The sequence below is a fragment of the Ziziphus jujuba genome, chromosome 11, assembly GCF_031755915.1.
Source record: "Ziziphus jujuba cultivar Dongzao chromosome 11, ASM3175591v1".
NCBI lineage: Eukaryota > Viridiplantae > Streptophyta > Magnoliopsida > Rosales > Rhamnaceae > Ziziphus > Ziziphus jujuba.
In genome coordinates, this window is record NC_083389.1 from 27252673 (window position 1) to 27277398 (window position 24726).

The window sequence follows — 24726 nt, forward strand, 5'->3', positions numbered from 1 at the left end:
TAATAATATTGACTTTTTTTTTTTCCCCTCCATAGTTAAACAAGCTGAAGAAGTGGAGTGAATTACCCAAGCTAAAGCATAGTAAAGTGTCCCACTGGATTAATTAACGCTAAAATGATTGTACTTCATCTCACAAAATAGTAAGAAGAGGATTCATATAAATATATAAGATGATATTATATACATGCATATAATTTCTCATCAATTATATATAGCAGTTAGTATATGCAATATATTTTATAAAAGCTCTATATACCTACCAAATTAACCTGGGCATCTTTCATCTGTGTTAAGAGAAAAGGTTCCTCCATACATGTGGATATATATACTTCATAAATAAATAATTTCGGAAATTGAATAGAAAATTCAGAAACAGTTAAAGCCTTACCTGTTGTATAATAGCCTATATGGCCAAATGTGGGACCAATTTAGCCATGTTGTTCTTTGTTTTTATGTTTAGTCAAACAAATCGCCTTTCAATTGATCCAACAAAGGCACAGCTTGGTGTTAGAGGTGTGTTCCCATAACCAAAGACCAAAAAGGATATAAATATATATTTCTTTTTTTTTCCCAAAAAATGAAAAAGGAAAAGGTGTTTCTAGATGGTGTGCAAATGTCATTGTTTAAGAAATAATGCCCTTTGAAAATTTCTAAGGATCAAAATACCGACATTATCTTGAAGATGTCAAGTCCAGTTTTATATAATTATTTAAAAATTCATCACATGCATTAATGGGACATAAAAAAATAAAAATAAAAACCCACTTGTCACATTTTATAAAAATTCTATTTAATAAAATGTGACACTTTTTTTTTTTTTTTTAACCTTATATGATCTTCCGTAAATACAAATTATATGTTACAGAACCACTTCGCCAATACCTAAGTAATAATTTTTCCAGTACAAAAATTTTCACATTGTTTACTGTGCCTCATAACCCATATGCCCTCTAATCAATTAAAATTGTTCCTCATCTGAATGGAGAGACGTGAATGGGCTTTAGAGATTGTAATTGAAAAATGCACAATGAAAACAAGACTAGCCAGCTTTGCTATGCAGTTACTTTGCGGGAAGTTCATTAAAATGCTCTGCAGAAGGTGAGGTCTCTCATGGCGTATATGCAATGCAACTTTTTCAAACATATATGGGCTTTAGTCTTTGCCTAAGAAGAGTTATATTACTAGATTCTTGGATTGTTTTGCTTAATTTTTATAGAAAGAAATACAAACTGCAGAATAAACAAGTTCAATACTGAGCTAAAACACAGTATTTCTTATTGTCACAAAATATATTCATTGGTTAACTGCCTCTAGAAGAGGAATTAAAGAATCTTCTGGTGGCAAGGACTTTCAAAATTTTTGAGGCAAGTAGTTGGTTGGTACTTTTTAATTTCATTTGATACATAATCTTTGTTGGGCTAATTTATGTTTCTGCCATTGGTTCTTCTATGCTACAATTTCCTCTGTTTCATACTCTGCATTTGCCATGCATTTTTTGTTCAAAAAAAGTAGGGAATTCACTGTTTTTGCAAGTAATGTCTTTGATGATCACTCATTAAGATGTTTTTATTTGATTATAATAAAAAGGAATACAATTGTTTCACACTATAACATTCTCATAAAAAAGACAAGCCCAAGGCAGACATTGATAGGCATAACAACAAGAAACCAAAACATGTAAAACTGAAATAGTTTTAATTGCATGCCAATAGAGGCCTAAGAGATGAAACTGGTTTAGTTGTAGGCATCAGGATTCTCCAGGAGGTACTTCTCAACAACCTTAAAGAGATGAGCAGCCTTCTCTTTGCCTGCCTTGATTTTGTCTTCGGTGATATCGTGGTCATCGGTCTTGGTGTGGTACTTGCTGATGCTCTTGATGACGGATCCTCCATCAGCTGCAACAAACCTGTTCTCGTAAGAGATTTTCTCAAGTTTGTCCGTCAAAGCATCTCCTTCGATCAAACTGTAGGCATAGACGAAGTTGTCTTTGTCAACAACTTCAATCTTGTGCTTCAAATATTTGAAGTGGCTGCCTGCAGATTCAAACATTGAGGAAATGAGAAACCGATTTGAAAACTTGCCTGCAAAGTTAACTACTAAATGAACATGGAGATAATTAATGATGTAGAACTAACCTTCGCCAAAGGTGATCTTTTTGATGGTTCCAGCTCCTCCATCTCCTTCTATGATTTCAGCAGAATTTACTGCATTGGGAGCAATCTTTGGAATGAGATTGTCTGCATCAAGGACAAAGGCCTTGAAGAGCCTAGCGGGAGGGATAGAGGAACTGTACTCTGCTTCATACGATAGAACACCCATGATGCCTTAAAGGGGTTTGAAAAATGAAAGCAAAGTAAGAATGAAGAGGAAAATTGTACTGCTTAAACTTGGAAGAGTTTTTGAGGTGAAGAGAACATTCATATTAGAGTTGTAATATATAGACTTGGTGTGAAGGATTACCCTATTGATATCTCCTCAGTAGATTAATTACTTTATGCATGCATTTTAACCAAAAAAAAAAAAAAAACCCAATTACTTTATGCATGCAGACTGCAGTAGATGTTTTTTCCATGCTTGCAAATATGAAAACTTCTATTTGGTCAAAGAAACTACCTTCAAATATTGATTCTGGAAAAAATATAATGTAAAAAGAAGTCCAAAACTTTAAGCCTCCAAGTAGTAACTAGATCAAGGCTTTCATGTTTTTCTAATACACACAACAAATTTTAAAAAATATTTTAATTGCTAAGACCATCTAGAATTCTGCTATTGTTCAGCTCTCTCAATTAATTTAAAGCTTTAGCCGCCTTCATAATCAAGTAATAAAAATAAACATAAAAACTAGCAACTTGAAAAACAAGGGTGACAGTTCAGACAGAAGGAAACCTTCAAACTTCAGCCTATATAAATAGCAGCTCTTGTATTCATCATCTCCACAACTCAAAAACTTTCTTCAAGTAGTTCATCCAATCATCCTCCTTTTGATCTCTTTTCCAACTTTTTTTTAGCAATCATGGGTGTCTTGAAATACGAATCGGAATACACCTCCACGATCTCAGCTGCTAGGCTTTTCAAGGCTTTTGTCCTTGATGGTGACAATCTCATCCCAAAGATTGCACCTCAGGCTATTAAGCACACTGAAATCCTTGAAGGAGATGGTGGGGTTGGAACCGTCAAGAAGATCCATTTTGCAGATGGTTAGTAGACTTATTTTACCATTTTTGAAACTACATTTTTTCTTTTTTTTAATTTTTTAACTTCATAATTCTTTTGAAAGCAAAAAATAAATAAATAATAACATATTGTTGAGATGGATGGTAAAGCTAAATGTGCTGAATGTGCAGGTGCCAGGTTCAAGTATGTGAAGCACAAGATTGATGCACTTGACAAAGACAACTTCACCTACAGCTACACTGTGATCGAAGGCGATGCTTTGAATGAAAAAATTGAGAAAATCTCTTACGAAAGCAAGTTCATTGCCACCGCCGATGGAGGTGCAATCATTAAGAACACCAGCAAGTATCACGTCGTCGGCGAGGTGGAGATCACAGAAGAGCAAGTTAAGGAAGGCAAAGAGAGAGCCTTTGGTCTGTTCAAGCTTCTTGAGAGCTACCTCCACCAGAATCCTGATGCCTACAACTAAAGCTGGTGTTTTTTTCTTATTCAACTATATGTTAGTCAATTGCCTATGAGTCTCAGCTGAAGGTTTAGGCTTTCAATTGTTCTATGTGTATTTCCTAAAATGTGCTTGAAGTTGTGATCATCGAGTTGCTATTGTTTTGATATTTTGGTGGAAAAGTTTGAACTTTGAAGGGTGAGAAAGTTTGTATTATTTCTCTACAAATGAAATAAAAATACTTGGGGGGTCAAAAGTTTTACTGTTGAATTATACATGTTAAATTATGTTCTTTAAATATTTTATACCTGTTTGGTAGCCTTTAATAAATTTTTGCTAAGAAAACATAAGTTTGGCCCCAGAATCCCGTTAGGACTTATTTGTGAAACTGTGGACCCCTGTAAAATTCAGATTTTCTAGTGGTTCATTTTCAAATTAACTAGGGCTTTGACCTTCCACCTAAGAGGCCAGTAGTAAGAACTATGTTAAACTAGATTATTTTCTAACTCGGAAATTTAAAAATAAATTTATAGAAAAAAATAATAATAAAACAAAAACAAATAAAATAAAAGAAGGTTAATGAATTTTTAACTCTTAAAGACATTCAACACCCTTTTTCAATCAAAAAAAAAAAAGAAAAAGACACTCAAAAAAAAAGACATTCAACACCCTTCATCTGGCTTCAATTTTCTTCTTTTTATGCTGCAACGCTATATAGATAAGCATGCTTATATGTATGTATCACACGTATCCATACATATATCTATTAAACCCGTGGGTTTCGTGTCTAAAAGAGTAAAAAATAATAATAAATAAATAAAATAAAAATGTCCATGGTTCCTTGAAATTTTATAATTTTTATAACTAAATCGTTTAGTTACAGTATTTTTAGTCATAAAAGGTTATCACAAATTAGCTACTATGATTAGAAGAACTCTCTCTCTCTCTCTCTCTCTCTATATATATATATATATATATGTATAAATTATTTTCTAAATTTAAGATAAAAATATTTTGATCATTAGAGAAAAATGTATATAAACTGGATTAAATATTGGAGATCTGCAACTATTTTGAGTACTTTTGTTTTATTTTATTAGCCGATTGATGATTCATCGAGTCTAAAAGTTAAGAGGAAGCAAGGCAATTAAACTTTGTCTGTATTAACATATGTTGGATGAATATGTATGAAGTTTCTGTTCTCTGCTTGTCCTTTTACAAAAATAGTGCCGAACTGGCATGTTATATAAAATTTTCATTTTGAAGAACGAAACATAAGAGGGAATATTAAGAATGGGATTTAAAAAATTTTAGATAAAATCGTCAGAAAGCTTATATAGGGTCCAGGCGGTGTTCTGTCTCTTTTTCATCGATAGATAAAAATTAGAATATTGTTTTTTTGGAGGATCTAAAATCATTATCCACAACATAATATGAAAATTACTTAGGAGTAAACTTTCACAGATTTTTTTTTTTTTTTTTTTTAAACCAAGTCCATGTAAAGGGTTTCTATAATTATCATTCAACATTTCTTTTAGCTTTAGAATCTTTATACTCATTATGATCAAGTTGGCAAAGAAAACTCAATATAAGATGGCAAATATTGATCATGGCAGCCATTTTTGAATGCCAGACAAGCTTCAAGCCGGGAACCAACCATATCCAGAACCTTCTAAACTATTTCGAAAGATAACTCAAATGATCTTTGATTAGGAAAAATATTAATTGGGCCACTTATAAGAAATTAATACATATATGGTAATCAATAATCTATTAACTTTAGCCGCGTAAGGCACTTGTGAGGTTCAAAGAGCCGAAGCACATGAGAGTTCATGATTATAGTCTCTCTTGTCACTGAGTTTGTTGTAGTCAACACTCATTGCAAATTCAAATTACAGAATTCTTTAAACATTGGAGGAATTAACAATTGTGTAGAACTCATAAAGAATCAATTAAGTTTATCTAATCGCTTTTCTTATAATCTATTTATTACAATAAAGTATAAAAAAACCTTTTTAAAATAAAATGATTCCATGCCATATTAGAATATCCAATGATGAAAACCAGCAATAGTCTAAACTATTTTGGTTTGTAGTGGGAAACTTCAAGCAAGCTTATCTTCAGGCTCTCTAGCCACTACTCTATAAATACCACCCCAAGAAATCACTTCTCAACCATCACAAAAAGCCTCTCAGAAGCTGATTCTCTCCAATTCATAAATTCTTCTATCTTTGATAATTTTCAATCCTCCTTTAAAATCATCATGGGGGCTTTCACTTTTGAATCAGAGAACACCTCTGTTATCCCACCAGCTAGGTTGTTCAAGGCCTTGATTGTTGATGCTGACAACCTCATCCCAAAAATTCTACCACAGGCCATTAAGAGCACTGAAATTGTTTCCGGAAATGGAGGACCTGGTACCATCAAGAAGGTTCACTTTGGTGAAGGTAAGTCCTCTTGAAGCATTATTATGAACAACAGATTATGTGTTTTTGTACTAAATTTGTGATACAAATACCAGACAAGTAACAAGTTTTTTCTGATTATTGTATTTGTTTACGCTATACAGGCAGCCAATTCAAGTATGTTGTGCACCAAATTGATGCACTAGACAGTAAGAGCTTCACATACAGTTACTCTGTGATTGAAGGTGATGTTCTCGGGGACTTGCTCGAGAAGATCTCTTACGACACCAGGATTGTTGGAGGACCAAATGGTGGAAGCATTTTGAAAAACACTAGTACATATTACACCAAGGGAAGCCATGAGATCAAAGAAGAGGAAGTTAAGGCAGGCAAAGAAAAGGCCTCTGGTCTGTTCAAGGCTGTTGAGGGATACCTTGTTGCAAATCCTGATGCGTACAACTAAAGCTTTAATTTGCTATAAATATCAAGCAATGTTGAGCATTGTCTATTGTTCCTAGTTTCTATAATCTGTCAACTTATGTACTGTGGGTTTCATGCTTTGTTGTTTTTGTTTCTTGCCAAACTCAACCTTTGGCTAGTCATTAGTGAAGGTTGTAATCTTTGTTTCAGTTTCAATAAATATTAATAAAAATAAGAAAAAATAATTTGATTATACGTAGGGATGGATTTCAGATTTTTATGTTTCTGCAATTTTTATTGGGGCCAGAACACATACATATCTAATCTACCATTAGTGAACTACCATATAGATATGTTAAGAAAAGTACACCATACATAGATACCTGCATATGACTTGGCAAAGTCATTTTATATAAAGAATGAGGGGAAATTCTACAATATCAAATATAATAACCAAACTTTTGTATCCAATGATGTGACAGTCGATTAATGGCTGTTAAATTTATAATGTCCTACAACATGGAAGGCAAAACCAATAAAACAATGTCAAATCAATGGATACCAAAGTTTGGTCACTTTATAATTACTCAAGAATGACATATAAACAATACCTAAATGTTTGAAAGAACCAGAAAATGATTAATTTTTCATTGGTGGGGCCAGTACTGCTATTTCTTACGAGAGGAAGATGGGTTATATAGGGGTGCTTTGGCAAAATCAGTTATTGAAACAATGAAAATATTACAGAAAATGATAATACTAGAGGGGTTATTTTTACTAGTGACCTTGGCTTGTTGAAGGGGCGTTATTAATTGAAAGTAATTTAACAGCTAGGTAACTAAAAATAGAAGTGTTTCATCATGAAAATTAGCAAAACTTACTAGTATGAATGAAAGTTAAATTTCAGATCTTGACAACCAATTAAACATAATTTTATTTCCCAAGAGTATATTAAAAAAAATGCATTTTTTAATTTGATTTTAGCAAATTTAGAGAATTTAACTTGGACAAATATTTGCAAAACACAAGGTAAGCTGTTGCTATTGGAAAAGAAATATAGGCAGGCGGCTATCCAAAACAGAAATTTTATATATATAATATATATAGAAATTCTACGATGCGGATCGCATCCAAAGCGTCGGCTTTGTATGCATCTGTATACATACCGTCTACACCGTAGAAGTCCTATATATATATATATATATATAAATCTGGCTATCTAGAGAGACGCAATAATATTTTTAATTTATTTAAGAAAATTGTTAATTTATTCAAAAAAGAAAATAAAATTATTAATTATCAAGTTTGGTCATTTATATTTATTTATGTTCCAGGAGTAACTGACTCGGAAATTTCAATTGTTTTAGAATTTAGAAAGTGGGGTTTAACTTACAGTCCAAGAAAAAGAGAAACAGAGGAATTCTTGGTAGATTGTCTTCTCAGGTATATCCTAAATATTTAGCAAGTTCACGCCATTTGCAAACAAAACTAGGAATCGCTGAAGTTGTTGAATCGGAACTTTTAAAACAGCAAAGAATTAGAAAATTTTAACCAAATGATTAATTAATTCCTTCACTTGTAATGTTCAAATTTTTTGTCTCTAGTTTGCCGACTCATTAATGACTATATTTGGTTCCCCAGTAATATTACAAACATGAAATTTAGTTTATCCAATAAATAAATCTAGCCTAAAATAATTTGTAGAAGTCATTATCAACAAATAGATTAAGAACAGCACTGCATATTTTATTAATTAAATTAAACAAGTTTCATCCCCTAATATTATTCAATAACTTGACCAAGTCTCGTTGGTGAGAACTTCTAACGGCGGTATATTTCAGCAATTCAAAGCATCCTTTAAGGTACAACAAGGTATATGGACGTCTAAAAACAGGATCAAAATGTCAAAAATAATCCATACAAATTATAATATATCCATCATTATTTATTTTGTCATATCTTCCTGGCTTTCTATACAGACAAGGTTATTTGGTTGTTTTTACTGAAAATTTTTGGATTGTTCCTCTCAAGAATATATGTAATATTGTAAACAAATTTATTCCATGGTGGATTTTGCGTTAAAGCTTTAAACAATTGCGCTGATTTTTATTTTATTTTTTATAGAAAAAAAAAAAGCTTTAAACAATTCAAGTTATAATAAGCACCAATTAAATGTGATGTACATTTTTCTACTTTAAAGTTTTAAATACAGATAGATAGATTACACATGCTGTCTCTGCAACATGTTATGGGAAAATCAATTAAAGGCACCGCATCTAGAGAAACGACAACTTGCAAAATATATTTAAAATGCTCTACTAACTTTAATCTCTTACTAGAAAATTATAGTCGGTGGCCCTAAGAATATAATCATTGTTCTGAAAAATAATGTGCGCAGAAAGTACTCAAAAAGTTAGAAAAACCCAACAAGTACTTTTCTTCTTTTGTTTATCAAAGATATAAATATATAAGTTAGTCTCATGATCCACAGCTTTGTTCAATGCACATTGAATAATGGTAAAACAATCTTGGACCACAATTTTTCTATATGTTTCTTCTTTGGCTTGAACTAAAGCACATTCCAGAAGCAATTCAACAATATTTCTGAATCAATTCCAAGGTGATTTCTTTGACCAAAATTAAACTGTTATACTCTTCTCTATTGAGACGATGAATATATATATATATATATATATATGTATGTAATTAATTACCAATATATATGTAAGTGTATTTTACCACAATAAATTTTACACTCGGTTTATTAGCTGTAAAAGAATATATTTCTGAATGCAAATCATTTGTCCATAAAACTTTCAAATATGATTTGCATTGAGAAATGGGCATTATCGCTACGGCCTTATTGCCTAGGTCCTCTGCTTTAAGTTACCCGAAAAACAAATAGTTCCTCTGCTTTTGTTCTTCTGAAGTTTGACTTCCAACAGTTGCAGTCTAGGACTAGGAGTTCACGTCTAGAATAGTTATTATCATTTCTTTTAGAGTTCTACTTTTGCTAATTATTTATGTTTATTACCAATGGAATCCTATTGAAATAACAAAAGTTGATCAGTTGCATTCAACTTTTTTATGATTTTATAAATTAAAAATCTAATATGAAAAAGTGAATGTAAATAATTAAAATGCCATATAGACATATGAATCCTAATAATTATTGATCAAGGAATGTGAGAAATAGCATTTTTTTCTTTATTCCAACAATAATCTGTTTCATTATGTATGAAGATAGAAATTTTCTTGTTTATATTTGCTTTAACATATTTTATTATTTCATTCAATAAGTCACCTACATATCTCGAATTTTTTTTTTTTTTTAATGAACACCAATCTGGGATTAGTATACTTCCGAAACTTTGACAAGTAAACATCTTTATTATAATTTATAGAAAATAATACAACTTTTTTTCAATATCCTTTTTAAAGTATTCAAACCCAAAATATCAATAAGCAAGCTAGATGAGATCACAACTCACAAACACTTATTTTGGAAACATACACAAAACAACTTGAACGCCACCCTCTCAAACTTTTAGGTGATCAAAGCAAGATCGAAATTTGACAAACATATAAAATTCATTTAAAACCAAAGCTTGATTTAATTTAGTTGTAGGCATCAGGGTTCTGGTGGAGGTAGCCCTCAAGAACCTTGAAAAGGCCACCGGCTCTATCTTTGCCTGCCTTGATTTGTTCTTCAGTGATTTCCACCTCGCCAATGGTGTGGTACTTGCTGATGTTCTTAATGATTGTTCCTCCATCAGCGGCTGCAACGAACTTGTTCTCATACTCGATTTTCTCAACTTTGTCACTCAAAACATCGCCTTCGATCACGGCGTAGCTGTAGGTGAGGCTGTCTATGTCAACTTTGTTAACCTTGTGCTTCACATACTTGAATTGGGCACCTTCACATATATATTCAAACACATATATAATTAGCTTAACTAATTTATATCATCCATATTATAAACTAAATCACTCTGATTTTTTTACCCAAAAAAAAAAAAAAAAAAAACACTTTTGGTATGAGTAAGAATTAAAAGTAGTTTAAAAAGAGTGTATTTGTAAATAAAATTAATTTAATACTAATTAATTAATTAATTAATTAATTACCCTCTCCGAAATGGATCTTCTTGACGGTTCCAGCTCCACCATCTCCTTCAAGGATTTCAATTTGCTTGACAGCCTGGGGTGCAATCTGTGGGATGAGCTTGTCACCATCAACAACAAAGGCCTTGAAAAGCCTAGCTGGAGCAACGGTGGAGGTGATCTCTGATTCATAAGTTAAAACACCCATGATTGATTTTTAAAGAAAGGGGTTTGAAAAAAGATCAAAAACAAGAAAGTTATTGGATTAAAACTAGCTAGTTGAAGGAGTTTTTGAGCTGTGGAGATGATGAATACTAGAGATGGTATTTATAGGCTGAGGGTGATCTAAAATGCTACCCGTAAGGACATAAAGTTTAGGCCAAGTTGCATATTTTCTAATTCAAAACTTCCATATCTCTTCGTTTCAAGTTGACGATGACATTGCAATACTCTTACAAATTATGTATAATATTTTAATTTTTGGTCGAGTATGGCGGCTTTGAAAGAAATAAAAAAATTGTGGGATTCTTTTTATCTAGATGGTCTACTCTACTAATGAAACCATTTCTCAAATGTTTAATAAATTATTCATGCGCAAAATTGAGTATTATCGAAGTTGGTTTTTATATGAGAACTATTTATATAACTAAAGTAATTATATAAACAATTCATGAGGATCATCGATCTAAATTAATTATAGTCTGCAAGCAGAACTGTTTTTGTCATGGTTAAAATTAATAGAATTCAAAATTAATTCTTCACGCCCTATATTCAGTGGTAATTTTTCTTATCGCAAATCAGGAACCAAACTTAACTTTACTCTAACTGTTGCTGTTGAAAATGTGGTAATCTGATCATTTTGTGAAAACCAAAATCCACCAAGGTTTATATTTTTTTTTTCTTTAAAAGAAATATTTTGTTGAATGACCTAATGCAATATTTATGTTTATGTTTTATGTTCCTTTTAATTTCTTTTGAATGCCTAAGTTTTATTGTATTTAGCTTAGGAATTGTCTATTTTTTGGGTATTAATTTTATTTTGTAAAATGGTTATGTGCTGGAAACACAACATGGGTCCATTGTTGGGGCTGACGTTGTATAAGCTTTTAGAATGAGATTATGATTTTTGGATATGTTATAATAGACATGTAAATGAAAATATAGAAAAAAGAATAACTCAAAAAGGCCTTAGGAAGCTCAAGATATGCAGATTGCAAATTGGCATAACTGGTGAGATTTCCAGCAGTGATGGCCCACAAGTTTGAGATGAATTAGAGGTCTTACCCAATTCTTTTGGACTTGATCTTTTCCAGATTTCATCCTTGATATTTTAAATGCCCCATGCCAAAATTCAAGTAATTTGGATGAAGATACCCTAGCCTTCCATCTGGTCCAAATAGTAATACAGGATTAGGTGGAGACAGTTTTTTAAAATTCAAAATCTCACAAACTCTTATCATAATTATGCACTCATATGTGAAGCTGCTAGTTGAACAATTATGTATCATAATTTTGAGTGGAAAATGTGTAAATTTTGAATTTTAAAGACTTCCATTTGTTTACACACACACCTCATATGTATGAGACAAGTTTTGTATCTATATATGCAATAAATAAATAAAAAGCAAATATGAATTCGTATGCTGTCTAGTTTTGTATGGCCTACTCTAACATATTCTCTTCTTCTTCATCTTCTTTTCTTCCTTCAAAACAAAAACTCTAACAATCATAAATATCACCATACCGAAAACAAACATAAAAATCACCTAAACATCAAACCAAAAATTGAATTAAAAGTTATGCACAAAACTAACATTTTGTGTACAACATTCTTGACCAAGTGAACCTAAAACCACACTAAACTCCAACAGTTGCTGCATAAAAATTAGTCTTTACTAAACATTGTGACTAATCAATGACGAATAGCGCTGGTAATTAGCAGTGATAATGATGATTAAGAAAATTCGTCTGCCCATCAGATTAGATCAAGTGGTTCCAAAACTCGTCCTCATTCATCCCATCAGCGTATTATATCCAAAAATCCATCCATGTTCGACTTCTGTATAATTCAATTACAAGTACAGAATCTTTTTTTTTTTTTTTGGACGAAAATTACTATGTGGCGGGAAAAAATAATAACGCAGTGCATCTGGATTTTTTTTCTCCTTTTTTTTTTTAATTTTTGTGGAAAAGCCAAACAGTTAAATTTGACATTGTTGTAAGATGATGCGATATATGGCCCAATCTGATTTAATCTTATCCAATTAAATAAATAAATAGGTAAACTCATGCTTAGCTTATCTTTCTTTCTTTTCTTTTTTTCTTTTTTTTTTCTTTTTTTTTGAAAACTCATGGTTAATTGGAGAACTTGAAACTTTGGCATCGATATCTTTTCTCCTATTCCACCTTTTTTTATTGCAAAAAAAATGATTAATCAATTAAATAAACAACTTTTTTTCAAAGAAGAAAAATTAGGTTTTGGTTTTTTAATATAATAACATGTGATTGGTTTTTTATGTCAACTTTCCATGTGACCCACATCAGCATGTTGTACTGAATTTATCAATTATGTCACATGATCTCTAAAACAACGTTTTAATTAATTTGGATCAAATCGCCGAAAGAATAGAATAACGAATATTTTAGACTAATTAGTTTGCGAACTTTTAATAAATCCGGCCCCAAGAAATTAATTTGACGAAGTTTGCAAATTAAAGTCTAAGAGTCCTCTTCGTATTTGGAAGCAAGTGTAAGTTTTTATTCTTAAAAGAAACGATTTTTTTAAAAGGAAGCTATTATATTAATTGATAATTGATTAATTTATTTTAGTTACAATCTTTTTACGCACATATATAAATAAGCAACCTAGTAATTTCTAACAACCCGGCAATAAAAAATTTTCTACCTGGAAGATAAAAGCAAAACTATGTTTTATTATTAATCAAGCTGTATCATTTACAACTTAAATAATAAGAGGTGCAGTAGGTTAGGAGGATTAAGAAAATGGGAAAGATTGACTTAATTATGTATAAGAAATTAGTTTGGCTTCCTACGAAAGCAAAAGAAAAACAAATTAAAAAATTAGTGAAAGTATGCGAGAATGTAATATATATATATATATATATATATACAATTTTGATATGATAAGGACAAGAAAAGGCAAACTATATTATTTAAATATATTTTGATTTTATTTTTTTTTATATAAAACATAACGACCTATATAGGATCCATAGCAACTATTATAAATAATTATTATAAATGGTTACTTTTATAACTTTTAAATTTATTTTTATTAAATGATAATGAACGAGAATGATATAATTTTGCCAGGTAAGATGTGCTTATTATAAGTTTCTCACAACATTTCTATTATATCAAAATCTTCTCTCTCTCTCTCTCTCTCTCTCTCTCTCTCTCTCTCTCTCTCTCTGTGTATATATATAACATATATAAATATGTATTTTTCTTTTTTGAAATAATATATAAATATGTATATGTGTATGTTATTGATTGGACGTGGGCCTCCCAAAAAATTTTGATTTCTATATCCTTGAAGGGATATATTATAAAATGTAAGATTAGAGATGATGCGAAAGATGGAGCATATTCTTGGAAGCATAAAAGAAAAATAAAAAAAAATAAAAATAAACGGATGAGCATATTCTTCACTCGTGAGAGATACAAAATATTATATTAAGAATTTACCTATGTATGTATCTTATATGCGAGTAATCGTTAGTGATAAATAAATCTTTTAAATAAAAGTACGAAAATTATAGTCTTCCCAAAATACCCTTGAAGAGGTTCTGATTTTACATTTATACATTTAAGTACAAATCTTTATTCAATATAAACGATAAATATACGTCCTAACTTTCATAAGGTGATAAGAAACTGATATAGAATATATATTTTTAACATTTACTACATCAATATGTTTTAAATAGATTAAAATCATATATTATATATAAATATATATCATCAAATTCTTATTAAGCAGATTTAATGATTTGAGTTCAATGTTAAAATTAAAAATTAATTACTGATTTTAATATAGAACTAGGGATATATTAAAATCCTATCTAGTGATATTCAATCATCTCTAACTATATTTTTAAATGTTAATCAAATGAAATGGGTTGTGTAAATATATATATATTGCTAAGATTTATATATAATATAAACATAAATATCTATCAAGCATGAAGAAATTTAAGGCAGGGCCCAAGTGTATAATGTTCGTGCAATGAGGATGTATTTTTATATCGGGGGCTGACCCACCACACTCCCCTAAAATCTAGCCCACACCAGAGTCTGAGCCTCAGCATATCCATAATTCCCAGCAACGTTGTCCAAACTATGGTACTGAAATTGAACTATATCTCTATATATAAACAAGAATATTTCCCTTTCACTGCCTATCAGAAATCTGTGACGTACTAATATTTGCATCATTTTTCAGGTCCTACCTTTTGATTTCATGACATCAGAAAATGGTTCTACCTTATTGGTCCTATTATTCAATCTTATTAATATATCTATATAATATCAATTTATCCATTACATGAGTTATATAACTTTGTTAGATATGACCACCTTGTTTGATATCTAAATTTAACATAAGAAATTAAATTATCCAAATGGGATTGCAGAAACATTCAACAATATAAGCCGCTGAAAAAAAAGAACTTTGACCTGGAAAGGAGAGAAAGAGAAATTAAAGTGCAAGTAGTTTCTTATTATATATTTATGGAAAATGGACAACACAAAGCAATTCCACATTACTTATTGGAAATCTAAATTGGTACCGAGAGTGGTCTACTACTTTCAAAACAAACTTAAAACACAGGACATAGATTTAGTTGCAGGCATCAGGATTTTGGAGAAGGTAGTTTTCAACAAGCTTGAACAGACCGGAGGCTTTCTCTTTGCCATCCTTGACCTGCTCTTCCTTAATTTCCACATCACCTTTGGTGTGGTACTTGCTATTATTCTTAATGATCGTCCCTCCTTCAGCGGTTGCAACAAACTTGCTCTCGTAAGATATTTTCTCGAGTTTGTCAGACAAAGCATCGCCTTCGATCAAACTGTAGCTATAGGTTAAGTTATCTTTGTCAAGTGCATCAATCTTGTGCTTCACATAGCTGAAGCTGCTTCCTGCAGCATGCAACACATTATTTTTCTTTTGCTTTCAAGAAACATTTTTGGAAGTACGGAAAAAAACAAAAAAAAAAAAAAAAAAGTGCTTTCGAAATGGTCATGACGATCATCAGTATATAACTAACATTCTCCGAAGGTGATCTTCTTGATGGTTCCAACACCACCATCTCCTTCAATGATTTCTGAACTCTTAACAGCCTGAGGTGCAATCTTTTGGGACAAGGTTGTCGCCGTCCAGGACGAAAGCTTTGAAGAGCCTAGCAGGAGAGACTGTGGAGGTGAACTCGGATTCGTATGTCAAGACACCCATGATTATGATCAAAAGAGAAGGAATGAAGAGGACGATTATTTGATTCAAATGAAGCTTTTCGGATGTGGAAAAAAATAGATGTTGAAGGTGGTTTTTATAGGCAGAGAGTGAAAGGCTATGGAGTGTACTCAAAAGTGTGCAGATTAGATGCAAATTAAGAGAGTTTAGGCAAAGTTAAATATAGTACTTGATTAATTTTTATTGGAATGGGAATATCTACATATTATAATGTGAAAAGGAAATATAATATTTTTTCAAATGCGCAATAATTAATTATTATATTAGTCAAAGAAGGCGTCCTCTAAAAAATCGATTGATTCCCATAGGTGTCCCATTCTCAAATTATTCCAAATATATATCTTTTTATTGAAAGTTTCTATACTTTTGTTTTCAAGGCTGGCTAGATAGTAAATAATAAATAAATAAAAATCATATAAAAAAAATAAAAAAGAGAAATGATGCTGGGAATATTAATAATAATATATCTAAAATAAAATATTATTTGTCATCAATAATATGTTATATAACTATAACAATTTAAATAATTACTATTAAAATATTTATTTTTAGAATTTCAATATAAAAAATAATAGAATTAAATATTTTAATTAAAATTTAATACATAAATTGAAAATGATGATAGTTACTAATAATGATAAATAATAATATTTTTTTGGTGTATTAATATTGGCATAGCTTACTTTATCTATCATGCATCTTAATTATATGGTTGAGATTAATTATTAGCTTAATTTGATTGATTGGCACTTGGGAGAGATACATCTTTACTTGTTAGCATGGTCTTTGAAATTTTGTACATACTTTTCGATGAACCTTTCTCACTATATAACATACATATAGGATTTTATTCGAGAACCTTATTCCAATCCAACATAACCAGTTCCCAATAAAACATAACACACACACTCTCTCTATAGACATAATGATATATCAACATTTGATAATCCATTTCTCTGTCAATAATTCGGTTAATAATGTTATATTCAAAGGAAGTCCTTGGCATGACGATTTCTGATATTAAGTTTTAAAGTGCTAATCTCCGTTAATAACTTCACCAATTTGCTTTAAAAAAAAAAAATGTAAAGTATTTTTTTTTCTTTTTATTTTTGTTACTTTTATTTGGTTCAGGACTTGAAAGCTTGACTTTGATTCAACAGTGGCAGCTGATTTGGTTCCCACATCAGCCACGATCCTCTGTTTTTCTTCACGAAATTGAGTTCCTTTTTTGGTTCTATTCAGTATTCAACATCTACAATGAAGAATTTTGATTCGCTCCAGCTTAGAAATTTGCACCTCTACTACACACACATTGTGCCCACCTAATTAATACCCTTTATCAAACTCTACTAAAAGTCCAAGAAATTCTGACCCACCAATGGAAAAAAAATCAGTCAATTTCGGATCCTATCAAGACAGTTATCCGTTGTATTAAAGAAATTAATTGATTTTGCCAAAACCATAAGCACAGGTCATTTTAGTAACATGCTTTTTATTAAAATATCTATATAATGTTTTTATTTTTATTCTTATTTTTATTTTTTTTCCTTGGTAGATTAATAACAGATTGCAGAAACTCAGTGTATTGTCGTCCAAACCAAGAACAAGAATTGGTATCAAATTAAATACTTCCATTTTATTTGTTGAAATTGAAACAAAATACAACATCATCCTCTCATTTTATTTAGCACAACTGGTGATCATGATCTCAAAAGTAAAAAGCCAAATCGTGAATTTGACAGCAGAGTAATTTGAAAAAAAAACAAAAAAAGAAGAAGAAGCATGAAAACCCACAGCACACAATTTGGATTGGTTTACACAAAGTAGGAAACTATAGATGTAGAAAATATAAAGCCTTAATTGTATGCATCAGGGTTTGCAACAAGGTAAGCCTCAACAGCCTTGAACAAACCAGAGGCTTTTTCTTTGCCTTCCTTAACTTGCTCTTCACTGAGTTGATTGTCACCCTTGATGTAATATGTGCTTGTGTTCTTCACAATGCTTCCGCCATTTGGGCCTGCAACGATCTTGGTGTCGTACGAGATCTTTTCGAGCAGGTCTCCAAGAACATCACCTTCAATCACACTGTAACTGTATGTGAAGTTTTCACTGTCTACTGCATCGATTTGGTGCACAACATGCTTGAATTGGCTAGCTGTACAAACAATAAATCATAATCAAAACTATTAGTCAAAAAAAAAAAAAAAAACAATTGTGTAAATTTGTGGTGCATATAATAAAAGCTTAAACAGGGTAATGAACATATGCTCTAATTAATTTACCTTCACCAAAGTGAATCTTCTTGATGGTACCGGCTCCTCCATCTCCGGAAACAATTTCGATGCTCTTAATTGCCTGTGGTAGGATTTTTGGGACGAGGTTGTCGGAGTCTAGAATTAAGGCCTTGAACAACCTAGCTGGGGCAATGGCAGAGGTGCTTTCGGTTTCAACTGCAAGAACACCCATGATAACTTGGAAAAGGAATTAGTGAAAATGATCAAGAAATTATAAAGAGGAGGAAAATGAAGAGGATGATTGAATGGGGGGTTTTGAGAGGTTTTGGAGTGGTGGAGAAGTGTTTGCTTGGGGTGGTATTTATAGAGTAGTGGGACTGGCTGCAGAGGCTGAAGGTAAAGCTTGTTTTGAAGTTTCCCATTTCCCATTTGGCAAAATCAAACAGTTTGGACAAGTTTTTGGACCTTTTTAATTATTGGATATTCCAAAATCACATGGAATCATTTCATTTTTATTTTTTTAATGGGTATTTTGTATTTTATTGAAACAAAGTGGGAAAAAATGAATAGAAAACATGTTTAGTGGACCTAATTTGATTCCTGATGAGTACTAACCTCAATTATTTCACCAAGTAATGTTTAAAGAAATCTATATGTTACATATAAAAAAATAAAAATAAAAATTGTTGGATTTCATACAAATGAGGGGAAGAGTAATACCATGCAGGATTTTTAATCCCACCATTAATGTAGACAGGCAAAGAAATTCTAGATTTCCCAACTAAGCGCATATAAGAAGTCCAATTGATAATTTTCCTCACCATTTGACTTGTGTTTGGTTCAACTATTGAAGCTTATGTGGCATTCAAAAATGTCTGCCATAAGTCAAATATTCCCATTTTATATCCAGCTTTCTTTTTGTCCTAAGAAGGATTATGGATTTTGACACTAAAAACTGATGTTGAATTATATAATTATAGAACACTATACAGTGACAGAGTTTACTCCCCAGTAATTTTCAGATTCTTATTTGGATAACGATTGGCATATTTCCTATAGCAATATTCTAATTTCGGTCCTTGATGGAAATGGACGAAACACCACTTGGACCATATTTTGCCAACTTTAGCTTAACCAATAAGTTATCATCGATCTGTCTATTTTAAAATAATTTTATCCACCTTCTCATTTTATATAATTACAAATCACAACAAAATTCATATTTTCACATGAAGTATTTTTTTTTCTTTTTTTTTTCTTTTTTTTGGTTGTCAAGATCTGATCTATAATACATAATGGTTTTGCCACCTGAGTTATCCTATTGGAATTAGATTGTATGGTTTTTTTTTTTTTAATCAAAATATTTTTTGAACTTATAAATTAATTAATTAATTAATTGTGGAGTAGAAAACCTTATCTTATTAGGAAATTGATGACCAATTCTTCATCCATCCATTCAACGTTCATGTAGTTGATTGAAACTTAGCCGTTCATATTTTCAACAGAGTAAATAATACGACAAGCTAGCAAGTCCAGTGAAAGCTAGAAATTTGTTCTCCATGCTCTAATTCTCTCCTAAATACGACAATATCACAAAATCAATAATAAAATTCCAAGTTTTATATGTAATTGTTATCATCAATTTTCATATAATATAAGAAACTCAAAATTTTCAAATCACTATAAGTTGGCGTTCACTTTTATTTATTTAAAACAAATACAAGAACGTTTCCAAAGGTTGTTTTGGTAGCAAGAAAAATAAAAAACAAAACAAAAGCCCCACAATGAGACTGAGACACATCCCAAGTCCCCTTAAAAAAGCAAATCCCACACCCAATTGTAAACTGTTACATGAAATATTTTTGTTGATATAAATTTGCAATATTGTTATAGTTGTAAGCATCAGGATTTGCAACCAGGTAGCCTTTAACGGCCTTGAAGAGACCAGCAGATCTTTCTTTGCCTGCCTTAACTTGCTCCCCCTTGACCTCCCGGTCACATTTGGTGTAGTATGTATTGGTGTTCTTTACAATCAGAGTGTAACCGTATAACAAGTTCTCTATTTTTACTGAATCTATTTGATGCACCACATATTTAATGGGGGTGTCTGTCGAAACAGATTAACAATATATTAATCACTGGAAAATATAATACATGGTTTCCTTTTACTATTAAGTTTTACATATGACATATAATATGTATATAAATTATCTATTAGACATGGTCACTAGACGTCTGACAGCCAATTATATGTTTTTTTTCTATAATATAATTCATGAATCGCATGTAATCAATGTTAGATGTTTAATAGATTAATTTTTTATATGTAACATAAGTTGAAGATTTACTTTCATTGAAGTGAACCTTCCTGATGGTACCAGGACTTCCATTTCCCGAAATGACTTCGGTGTTCTTAACGGCCTGTGGTACAACCTCTGGGATGAGGTTGTTCAACATCAAGGATCAAGGATTTGAACAACCTAGCTGGGGCAATAAAAGAGACATTCTCTGTTTAATAAGTGAAAACACCCATGATAAATATTAAAAGTTAAGGTTTTGGAAAAGTAGGAAGAGGAATTGTAATGAAGTGGAAAAGATGAGGATGTTGAGACGGTGGTGAAGAACTGAATGCTAGGTGTGTGTGTGTGTGTGTGTATCATTATGGGGCTGGTAGGCTGAAGGTTTTCAGAGTTTTGCCCTCTATTTCATGGGAAAGTAATGGGACTAATTGAGGTTTTCCATTAAGAGATCAATGGTAGATTTTCTTCGTGGTTTAATTTATTAATGAGACTGTCTACATTACATCAAAATGACAATATTATTATTTTTCTTACCAAAACATTGTATTTCGTTAGAAAAAGGGAACTTCAAGTTACTTTAAAAAATTTCAGTTGAGTCCAACTGGTAGTAATTCATTCCCTAAAACCTGGATATTACTAGGTGAAACTTATACTTGAAAATAAATAATAATAATAATAATAGAAAATGACAAATAGGAGAATTTACTAATTCTGAGATAGATATTGACTAGATATGTCGTTTATAAGTATTTTATACAATTCATTATGCATAATATATACAAAGAGAGGCTTAACTATAAGTCGGTAATATATAAGCAAGGGAAAATAATCCAAATTTCTACGTTGGATTCCATTATTCAACTCGAAGCGTCCTAAATAAATAAATATATATATATATATATATATAGATAAATAGATAGATAGATATTTGGAAAAGAAGACTTTCATATAATTGGTTGAGTACATTTATTTTTTGAGGCGGCTTAATAAATAAGGTCGTGTTAGAATTAAAATGTTGGTTGAGAAAATGAAACAAAATGCAAAACGATTGCCAATGTTGACACGCCACATATAGCTAAATATCTAGCAGTGGTTGAAAGTTCAAAGTCGGTGTCTTCTGTCAACACTCCAAACGTGGCACACAGATCTGAGGGCCTATATAAAAATAAATAAATAAATAAATGTTTGATGCCGGACGGTAAAGATTTTTAACATTTTTTTTCAATTACTTTTTCAATATTATGTTGATTCTTTATGATTTTCTATGATATTTGTGTGTACTAGGCGACAGAAGATCGAATTTCAAAGACGCACCGTCCGATTATTAAAAAATACTGAATATTTATTCTTTTGCCAAACAAATATTGAATATTTTATTGAGATTAGAAATTAACATATTAATTATGGTTTTAGCACTATTGCCGTCCTTATTTATATAGTTTCGTCAAAAATTTCAATTTAGCATTTTAACTTTATATATAAGTTCTTTTTTCTTCGTTTTTTCCAAGAGTACTGGCTTGATAGAGTTGATGATGTCAACAAATCTAACATATTTTTCTTTGTTATCCTTAGTTTACTCTAAGATATTTAAGTCATTCTAATATTTAAACATTGACGGAAAACTATAGCAATTAGCATTGTCATTGCTCTCTTTATTTAAAACCGAAAGCTATAGCATTTAAGTCCATTAATTTATATGAATATGTTAGAAGAATTAACTAATCTATCAATAATTCAACGATATCATCTCCCAAAATGGTATAATATAGTGAATATTTCTATTTTATTTGTTAAAGTTTAATATACCATATGTATAGATAAGTAAATCTATTAACCGATAAATATAATTAAATAAATAAAAATCAATAATATAATAATTTATTAGTTGATATTTGTAGAATTATTCATTTTATATATTTTTCTCAACCATCTGATACTTTGGGTTTGTTTTTAGGCTTTAATATAATTCTCATTTGATTTAAGATTGTCTCTCAGCATTTTTATTTTTCATTGCCAAATTAAAACTATATTTCAAGCTTTTAATCCACCTTTTTGTTCTTTGCACATGGAGGGCAATATAATTTTTTTTTAATTTATTTAATTTATTTTAGCCATTTAATTTTATATAAAGATTTATGAAAAATTAAAAGAAAAATAAATAAATAGTCCCCGCACAGACAGTGTTTGAATGACCTGAAAGGTCGGTGACTCTGGTGCCAATCTTATTAGAAAAGCCTTCAGAACTTTCTCTGTGCCCTCTCTCTTTCTTTAGACCGATATTTTCTGCTTCTAGAAAAAAGAAAATAGATTAAACAAATCTACAAAGAAAGTAAAGAAAACATTTATTTTTATTTCCCTTCTTCTTAATTTATATTATGCGGTACTAAAGATGATTGTGGGTAAAAGTTTGTTATAGTGGATATGTGGTAAAGTTTTTAAGCTTTTACATTTTATTTTATTTTATTTTTTTTTTTTTTTTTTTGGGTTACAAATGATTCATTGATAAAGGAATAACAAAAGAAAACTTACAGAGTTGAGTTACAATGGAATAGTGAAAATCAATGTTATTAAATGATAAGCTCCGTATCTAACCAATACACAAACACATTAGACGAATACTCAGTTTCACATGTTATCCAGAATAATAACGACCTAAACTATTACAGATAACATGGATTGCTGACTAGACGCTGATGTGGCACACTTTGGTCCCGAACATTTTACGCCCAATAAAATGCTTATAGGAACCACAAAAAATGACAAATGATGATAAAGATAAAGAGTTTGTGCATCAATTATTGTAGGATATTTATAAGTCTATGCACTGAATTCTACAATTAATATCAATGTCAATATATGTAGGTTTCCATTTGTTATTAGTATTGTAAGTTAACAAAGTAATGCTAGCTAGTTGCATGGAATTTGGTTAAGTAATTTGGATACTTGACTTTGACTTGATTTGCTGATGGGGGGGACTATTTTTATTTTGGGGTGTTACTTCTTGTTAAATCTGATTAAAGATAATCAAATTTCATTTGGAATGATTATATACGGAAGTCATGGTGATTAAGATAAAACCATTGAAGGAATTCAACAATAATGATGTTAATAGAAACAAGAATAGATTATAGTATTTAAACCATAATACATTTATACTTTAACATGATACAACTCGATAATCATAAACATTACTTTTTCTCACAGCAAAGGCTGTTTTGGTTGGGGGGAAAAAACAAGAAAAATGAAAATCACACAATTTCATCATTGAAAATGAAAACACACAAAGAAAGTTCTGTTTTTTTGTTTTTTTTGGGTTTTCAAAATGCTAAAGACAAATTTAGTTGTAGGCATCAGGGTTTGCAACAAGGTAGGCCTCAACAGCCTTGAACAGACCCGCAGACCTTTCTTTGCCTGCCTTAATTTGCTCCTCCTTGATCTCATGGTCACCTTTTGTGTAATATGTGCTGGTGTTTTTCACAATACTGCCACCCTCTGGACCTGCCACAATCTTGTTTTGGTAGGTGATCTTTTCCACAACATCTCCCAAAGCATCACCTTCAATCACAGTGTAACCGTATGACAGATTCTCTGTGTCTACTGAATCAATCTGGTGCACCACATATTTGATGGGGCTGTCTGTAGAAACAAATAAGTATTGATCATGATCAATGGAATCTTTTTATTATTATTATTATTATTATTATAAAATTTTATGACACATAAATATATGCGCAAAATATTTTTCGAATCGGAACATCTCTGATTTTATTAAATGTCCAGTTAAATATTTACCATGTAAGCATTCTAATTTAGTATTGATATATAAATAGATTTGAAGATTGCTTACTCTCATGGAAATGGACCTTCTTGATGGTACCAGGTCCTCCATTTCCGGAAATGATTTCCGTACCCTTAATGGCGTGTGGTACAACTTTTGGGACGAGGTTGTCAGCATCAAGGATCAAGGACTTGAACAGCCTAGCTGGGGCAATAACAGAGATGTTCTCTGATTCATAAGTGAAAACACCCATTATAAGTTTTTTGAAAGGAGTTTTCAAAAACTGTCAAAAAGAAGGATATTGGATGAGCTATGGGAGATTTTAGGATGGTGGAAAAACTGAATGCTTGGTATGGTATTTATAGGGAGTATTAAAGTTGA

At 31.0% G+C, this 24726-nt stretch overlaps 7 protein-coding genes across 7 annotated transcripts; 2 read left to right on the forward strand and 5 right to left on the reverse strand.

Annotated features, from left to right (window-relative positions):
• Positions 1-1538: 1538 nt before the first annotated feature.
• Positions 1539-2410, reverse strand: LOC107433223 (major strawberry allergen Fra a 1.05). The gene is made up of 2 exons (XM_016044486.4): positions 2136-2410; positions 1539-2033 (listed from the first exon to the last, which is right to left on the reverse strand). The coding sequence occupies exons 1-2, from the start codon at positions 2317-2319 to the stop codon at positions 1735-1737; spliced, it is 483 nt and encodes a 160-aa protein (XP_015899972.1). The 5' UTR covers positions 2320-2410; the 3' UTR covers positions 1539-1734.
• Positions 2411-2854: 444 nt separating this feature from the next.
• LOC107433231 (major strawberry allergen Fra a 1.07) lies at positions 2855-3889 on the forward strand. Its single transcript, XM_016044492.4, has 2 exons — positions 2855-3197; positions 3345-3889. The coding sequence occupies exons 1-2, from the start codon at positions 3014-3016 to the stop codon at positions 3641-3643; spliced, it is 483 nt and encodes a 160-aa protein (XP_015899978.1). The 5' UTR covers positions 2855-3013; the 3' UTR covers positions 3644-3889.
• Positions 3890-5793: 1904 nt separating this feature from the next.
• LOC107433219 (major allergen Pru av 1) lies at positions 5794-6698 on the forward strand. The gene is made up of 2 exons (XM_016044481.4): positions 5794-6063; positions 6186-6698. Exons 1-2 carry the CDS (start codon positions 5880-5882, stop codon positions 6482-6484), a joined length of 483 nt encoding a protein of 160 aa, XP_015899967.1. The 5' UTR covers positions 5794-5879; the 3' UTR covers positions 6485-6698.
• Positions 6699-9811: 3113 nt separating this feature from the next.
• Positions 9812-10854, reverse strand: LOC125419700 (major allergen Pru ar 1). The gene is made up of 2 exons (XM_048466206.2): positions 10567-10854; positions 9812-10358 (listed from the first exon to the last, which is right to left on the reverse strand). Exons 1-2 carry the CDS (start codon positions 10748-10750, stop codon positions 10060-10062), a joined length of 483 nt encoding a protein of 160 aa, XP_048322163.1. The 5' UTR covers positions 10751-10854; the 3' UTR covers positions 9812-10059.
• Positions 10855-15258: 4404 nt separating this feature from the next.
• LOC107433248 (major strawberry allergen Fra a 1.04) lies at positions 15259-16198 on the reverse strand. Its single transcript, XM_048464889.2, is given in 3 exon segments — positions 15259-15702; positions 15831-15918; positions 15920-16198. Coding segments are annotated over 3 exon segments (483 nt in total). The 5' UTR covers positions 16016-16198; the 3' UTR covers positions 15259-15403.
• Positions 16199-17643: 1445 nt separating this feature from the next.
• Positions 17644-18609, reverse strand: LOC107433246 (major strawberry allergen Fra a 1.08). The gene is made up of 2 exons (XM_048466019.2): positions 18316-18609; positions 17644-18188 (listed from the first exon to the last, which is right to left on the reverse strand). Exons 1-2 carry the CDS (start codon positions 18497-18499, stop codon positions 17890-17892), a joined length of 483 nt encoding a protein of 160 aa, XP_048321976.2. The 5' UTR covers positions 18500-18609; the 3' UTR covers positions 17644-17889.
• A 5083-nt stretch (positions 18610-23692) lies between these two features.
• On the reverse strand, positions 23693-24693 carry LOC107433225 (major allergen Pru ar 1). Its single transcript, XM_016044488.4, has 2 exons — positions 24415-24693; positions 23693-24203 (listed from the first exon to the last, which is right to left on the reverse strand). Exons 1-2 carry the CDS (start codon positions 24596-24598, stop codon positions 23905-23907), a joined length of 483 nt encoding a protein of 160 aa, XP_015899974.1. The 5' UTR covers positions 24599-24693; the 3' UTR covers positions 23693-23904.
• Positions 24694-24726: the final 33 nt, after the last annotated feature.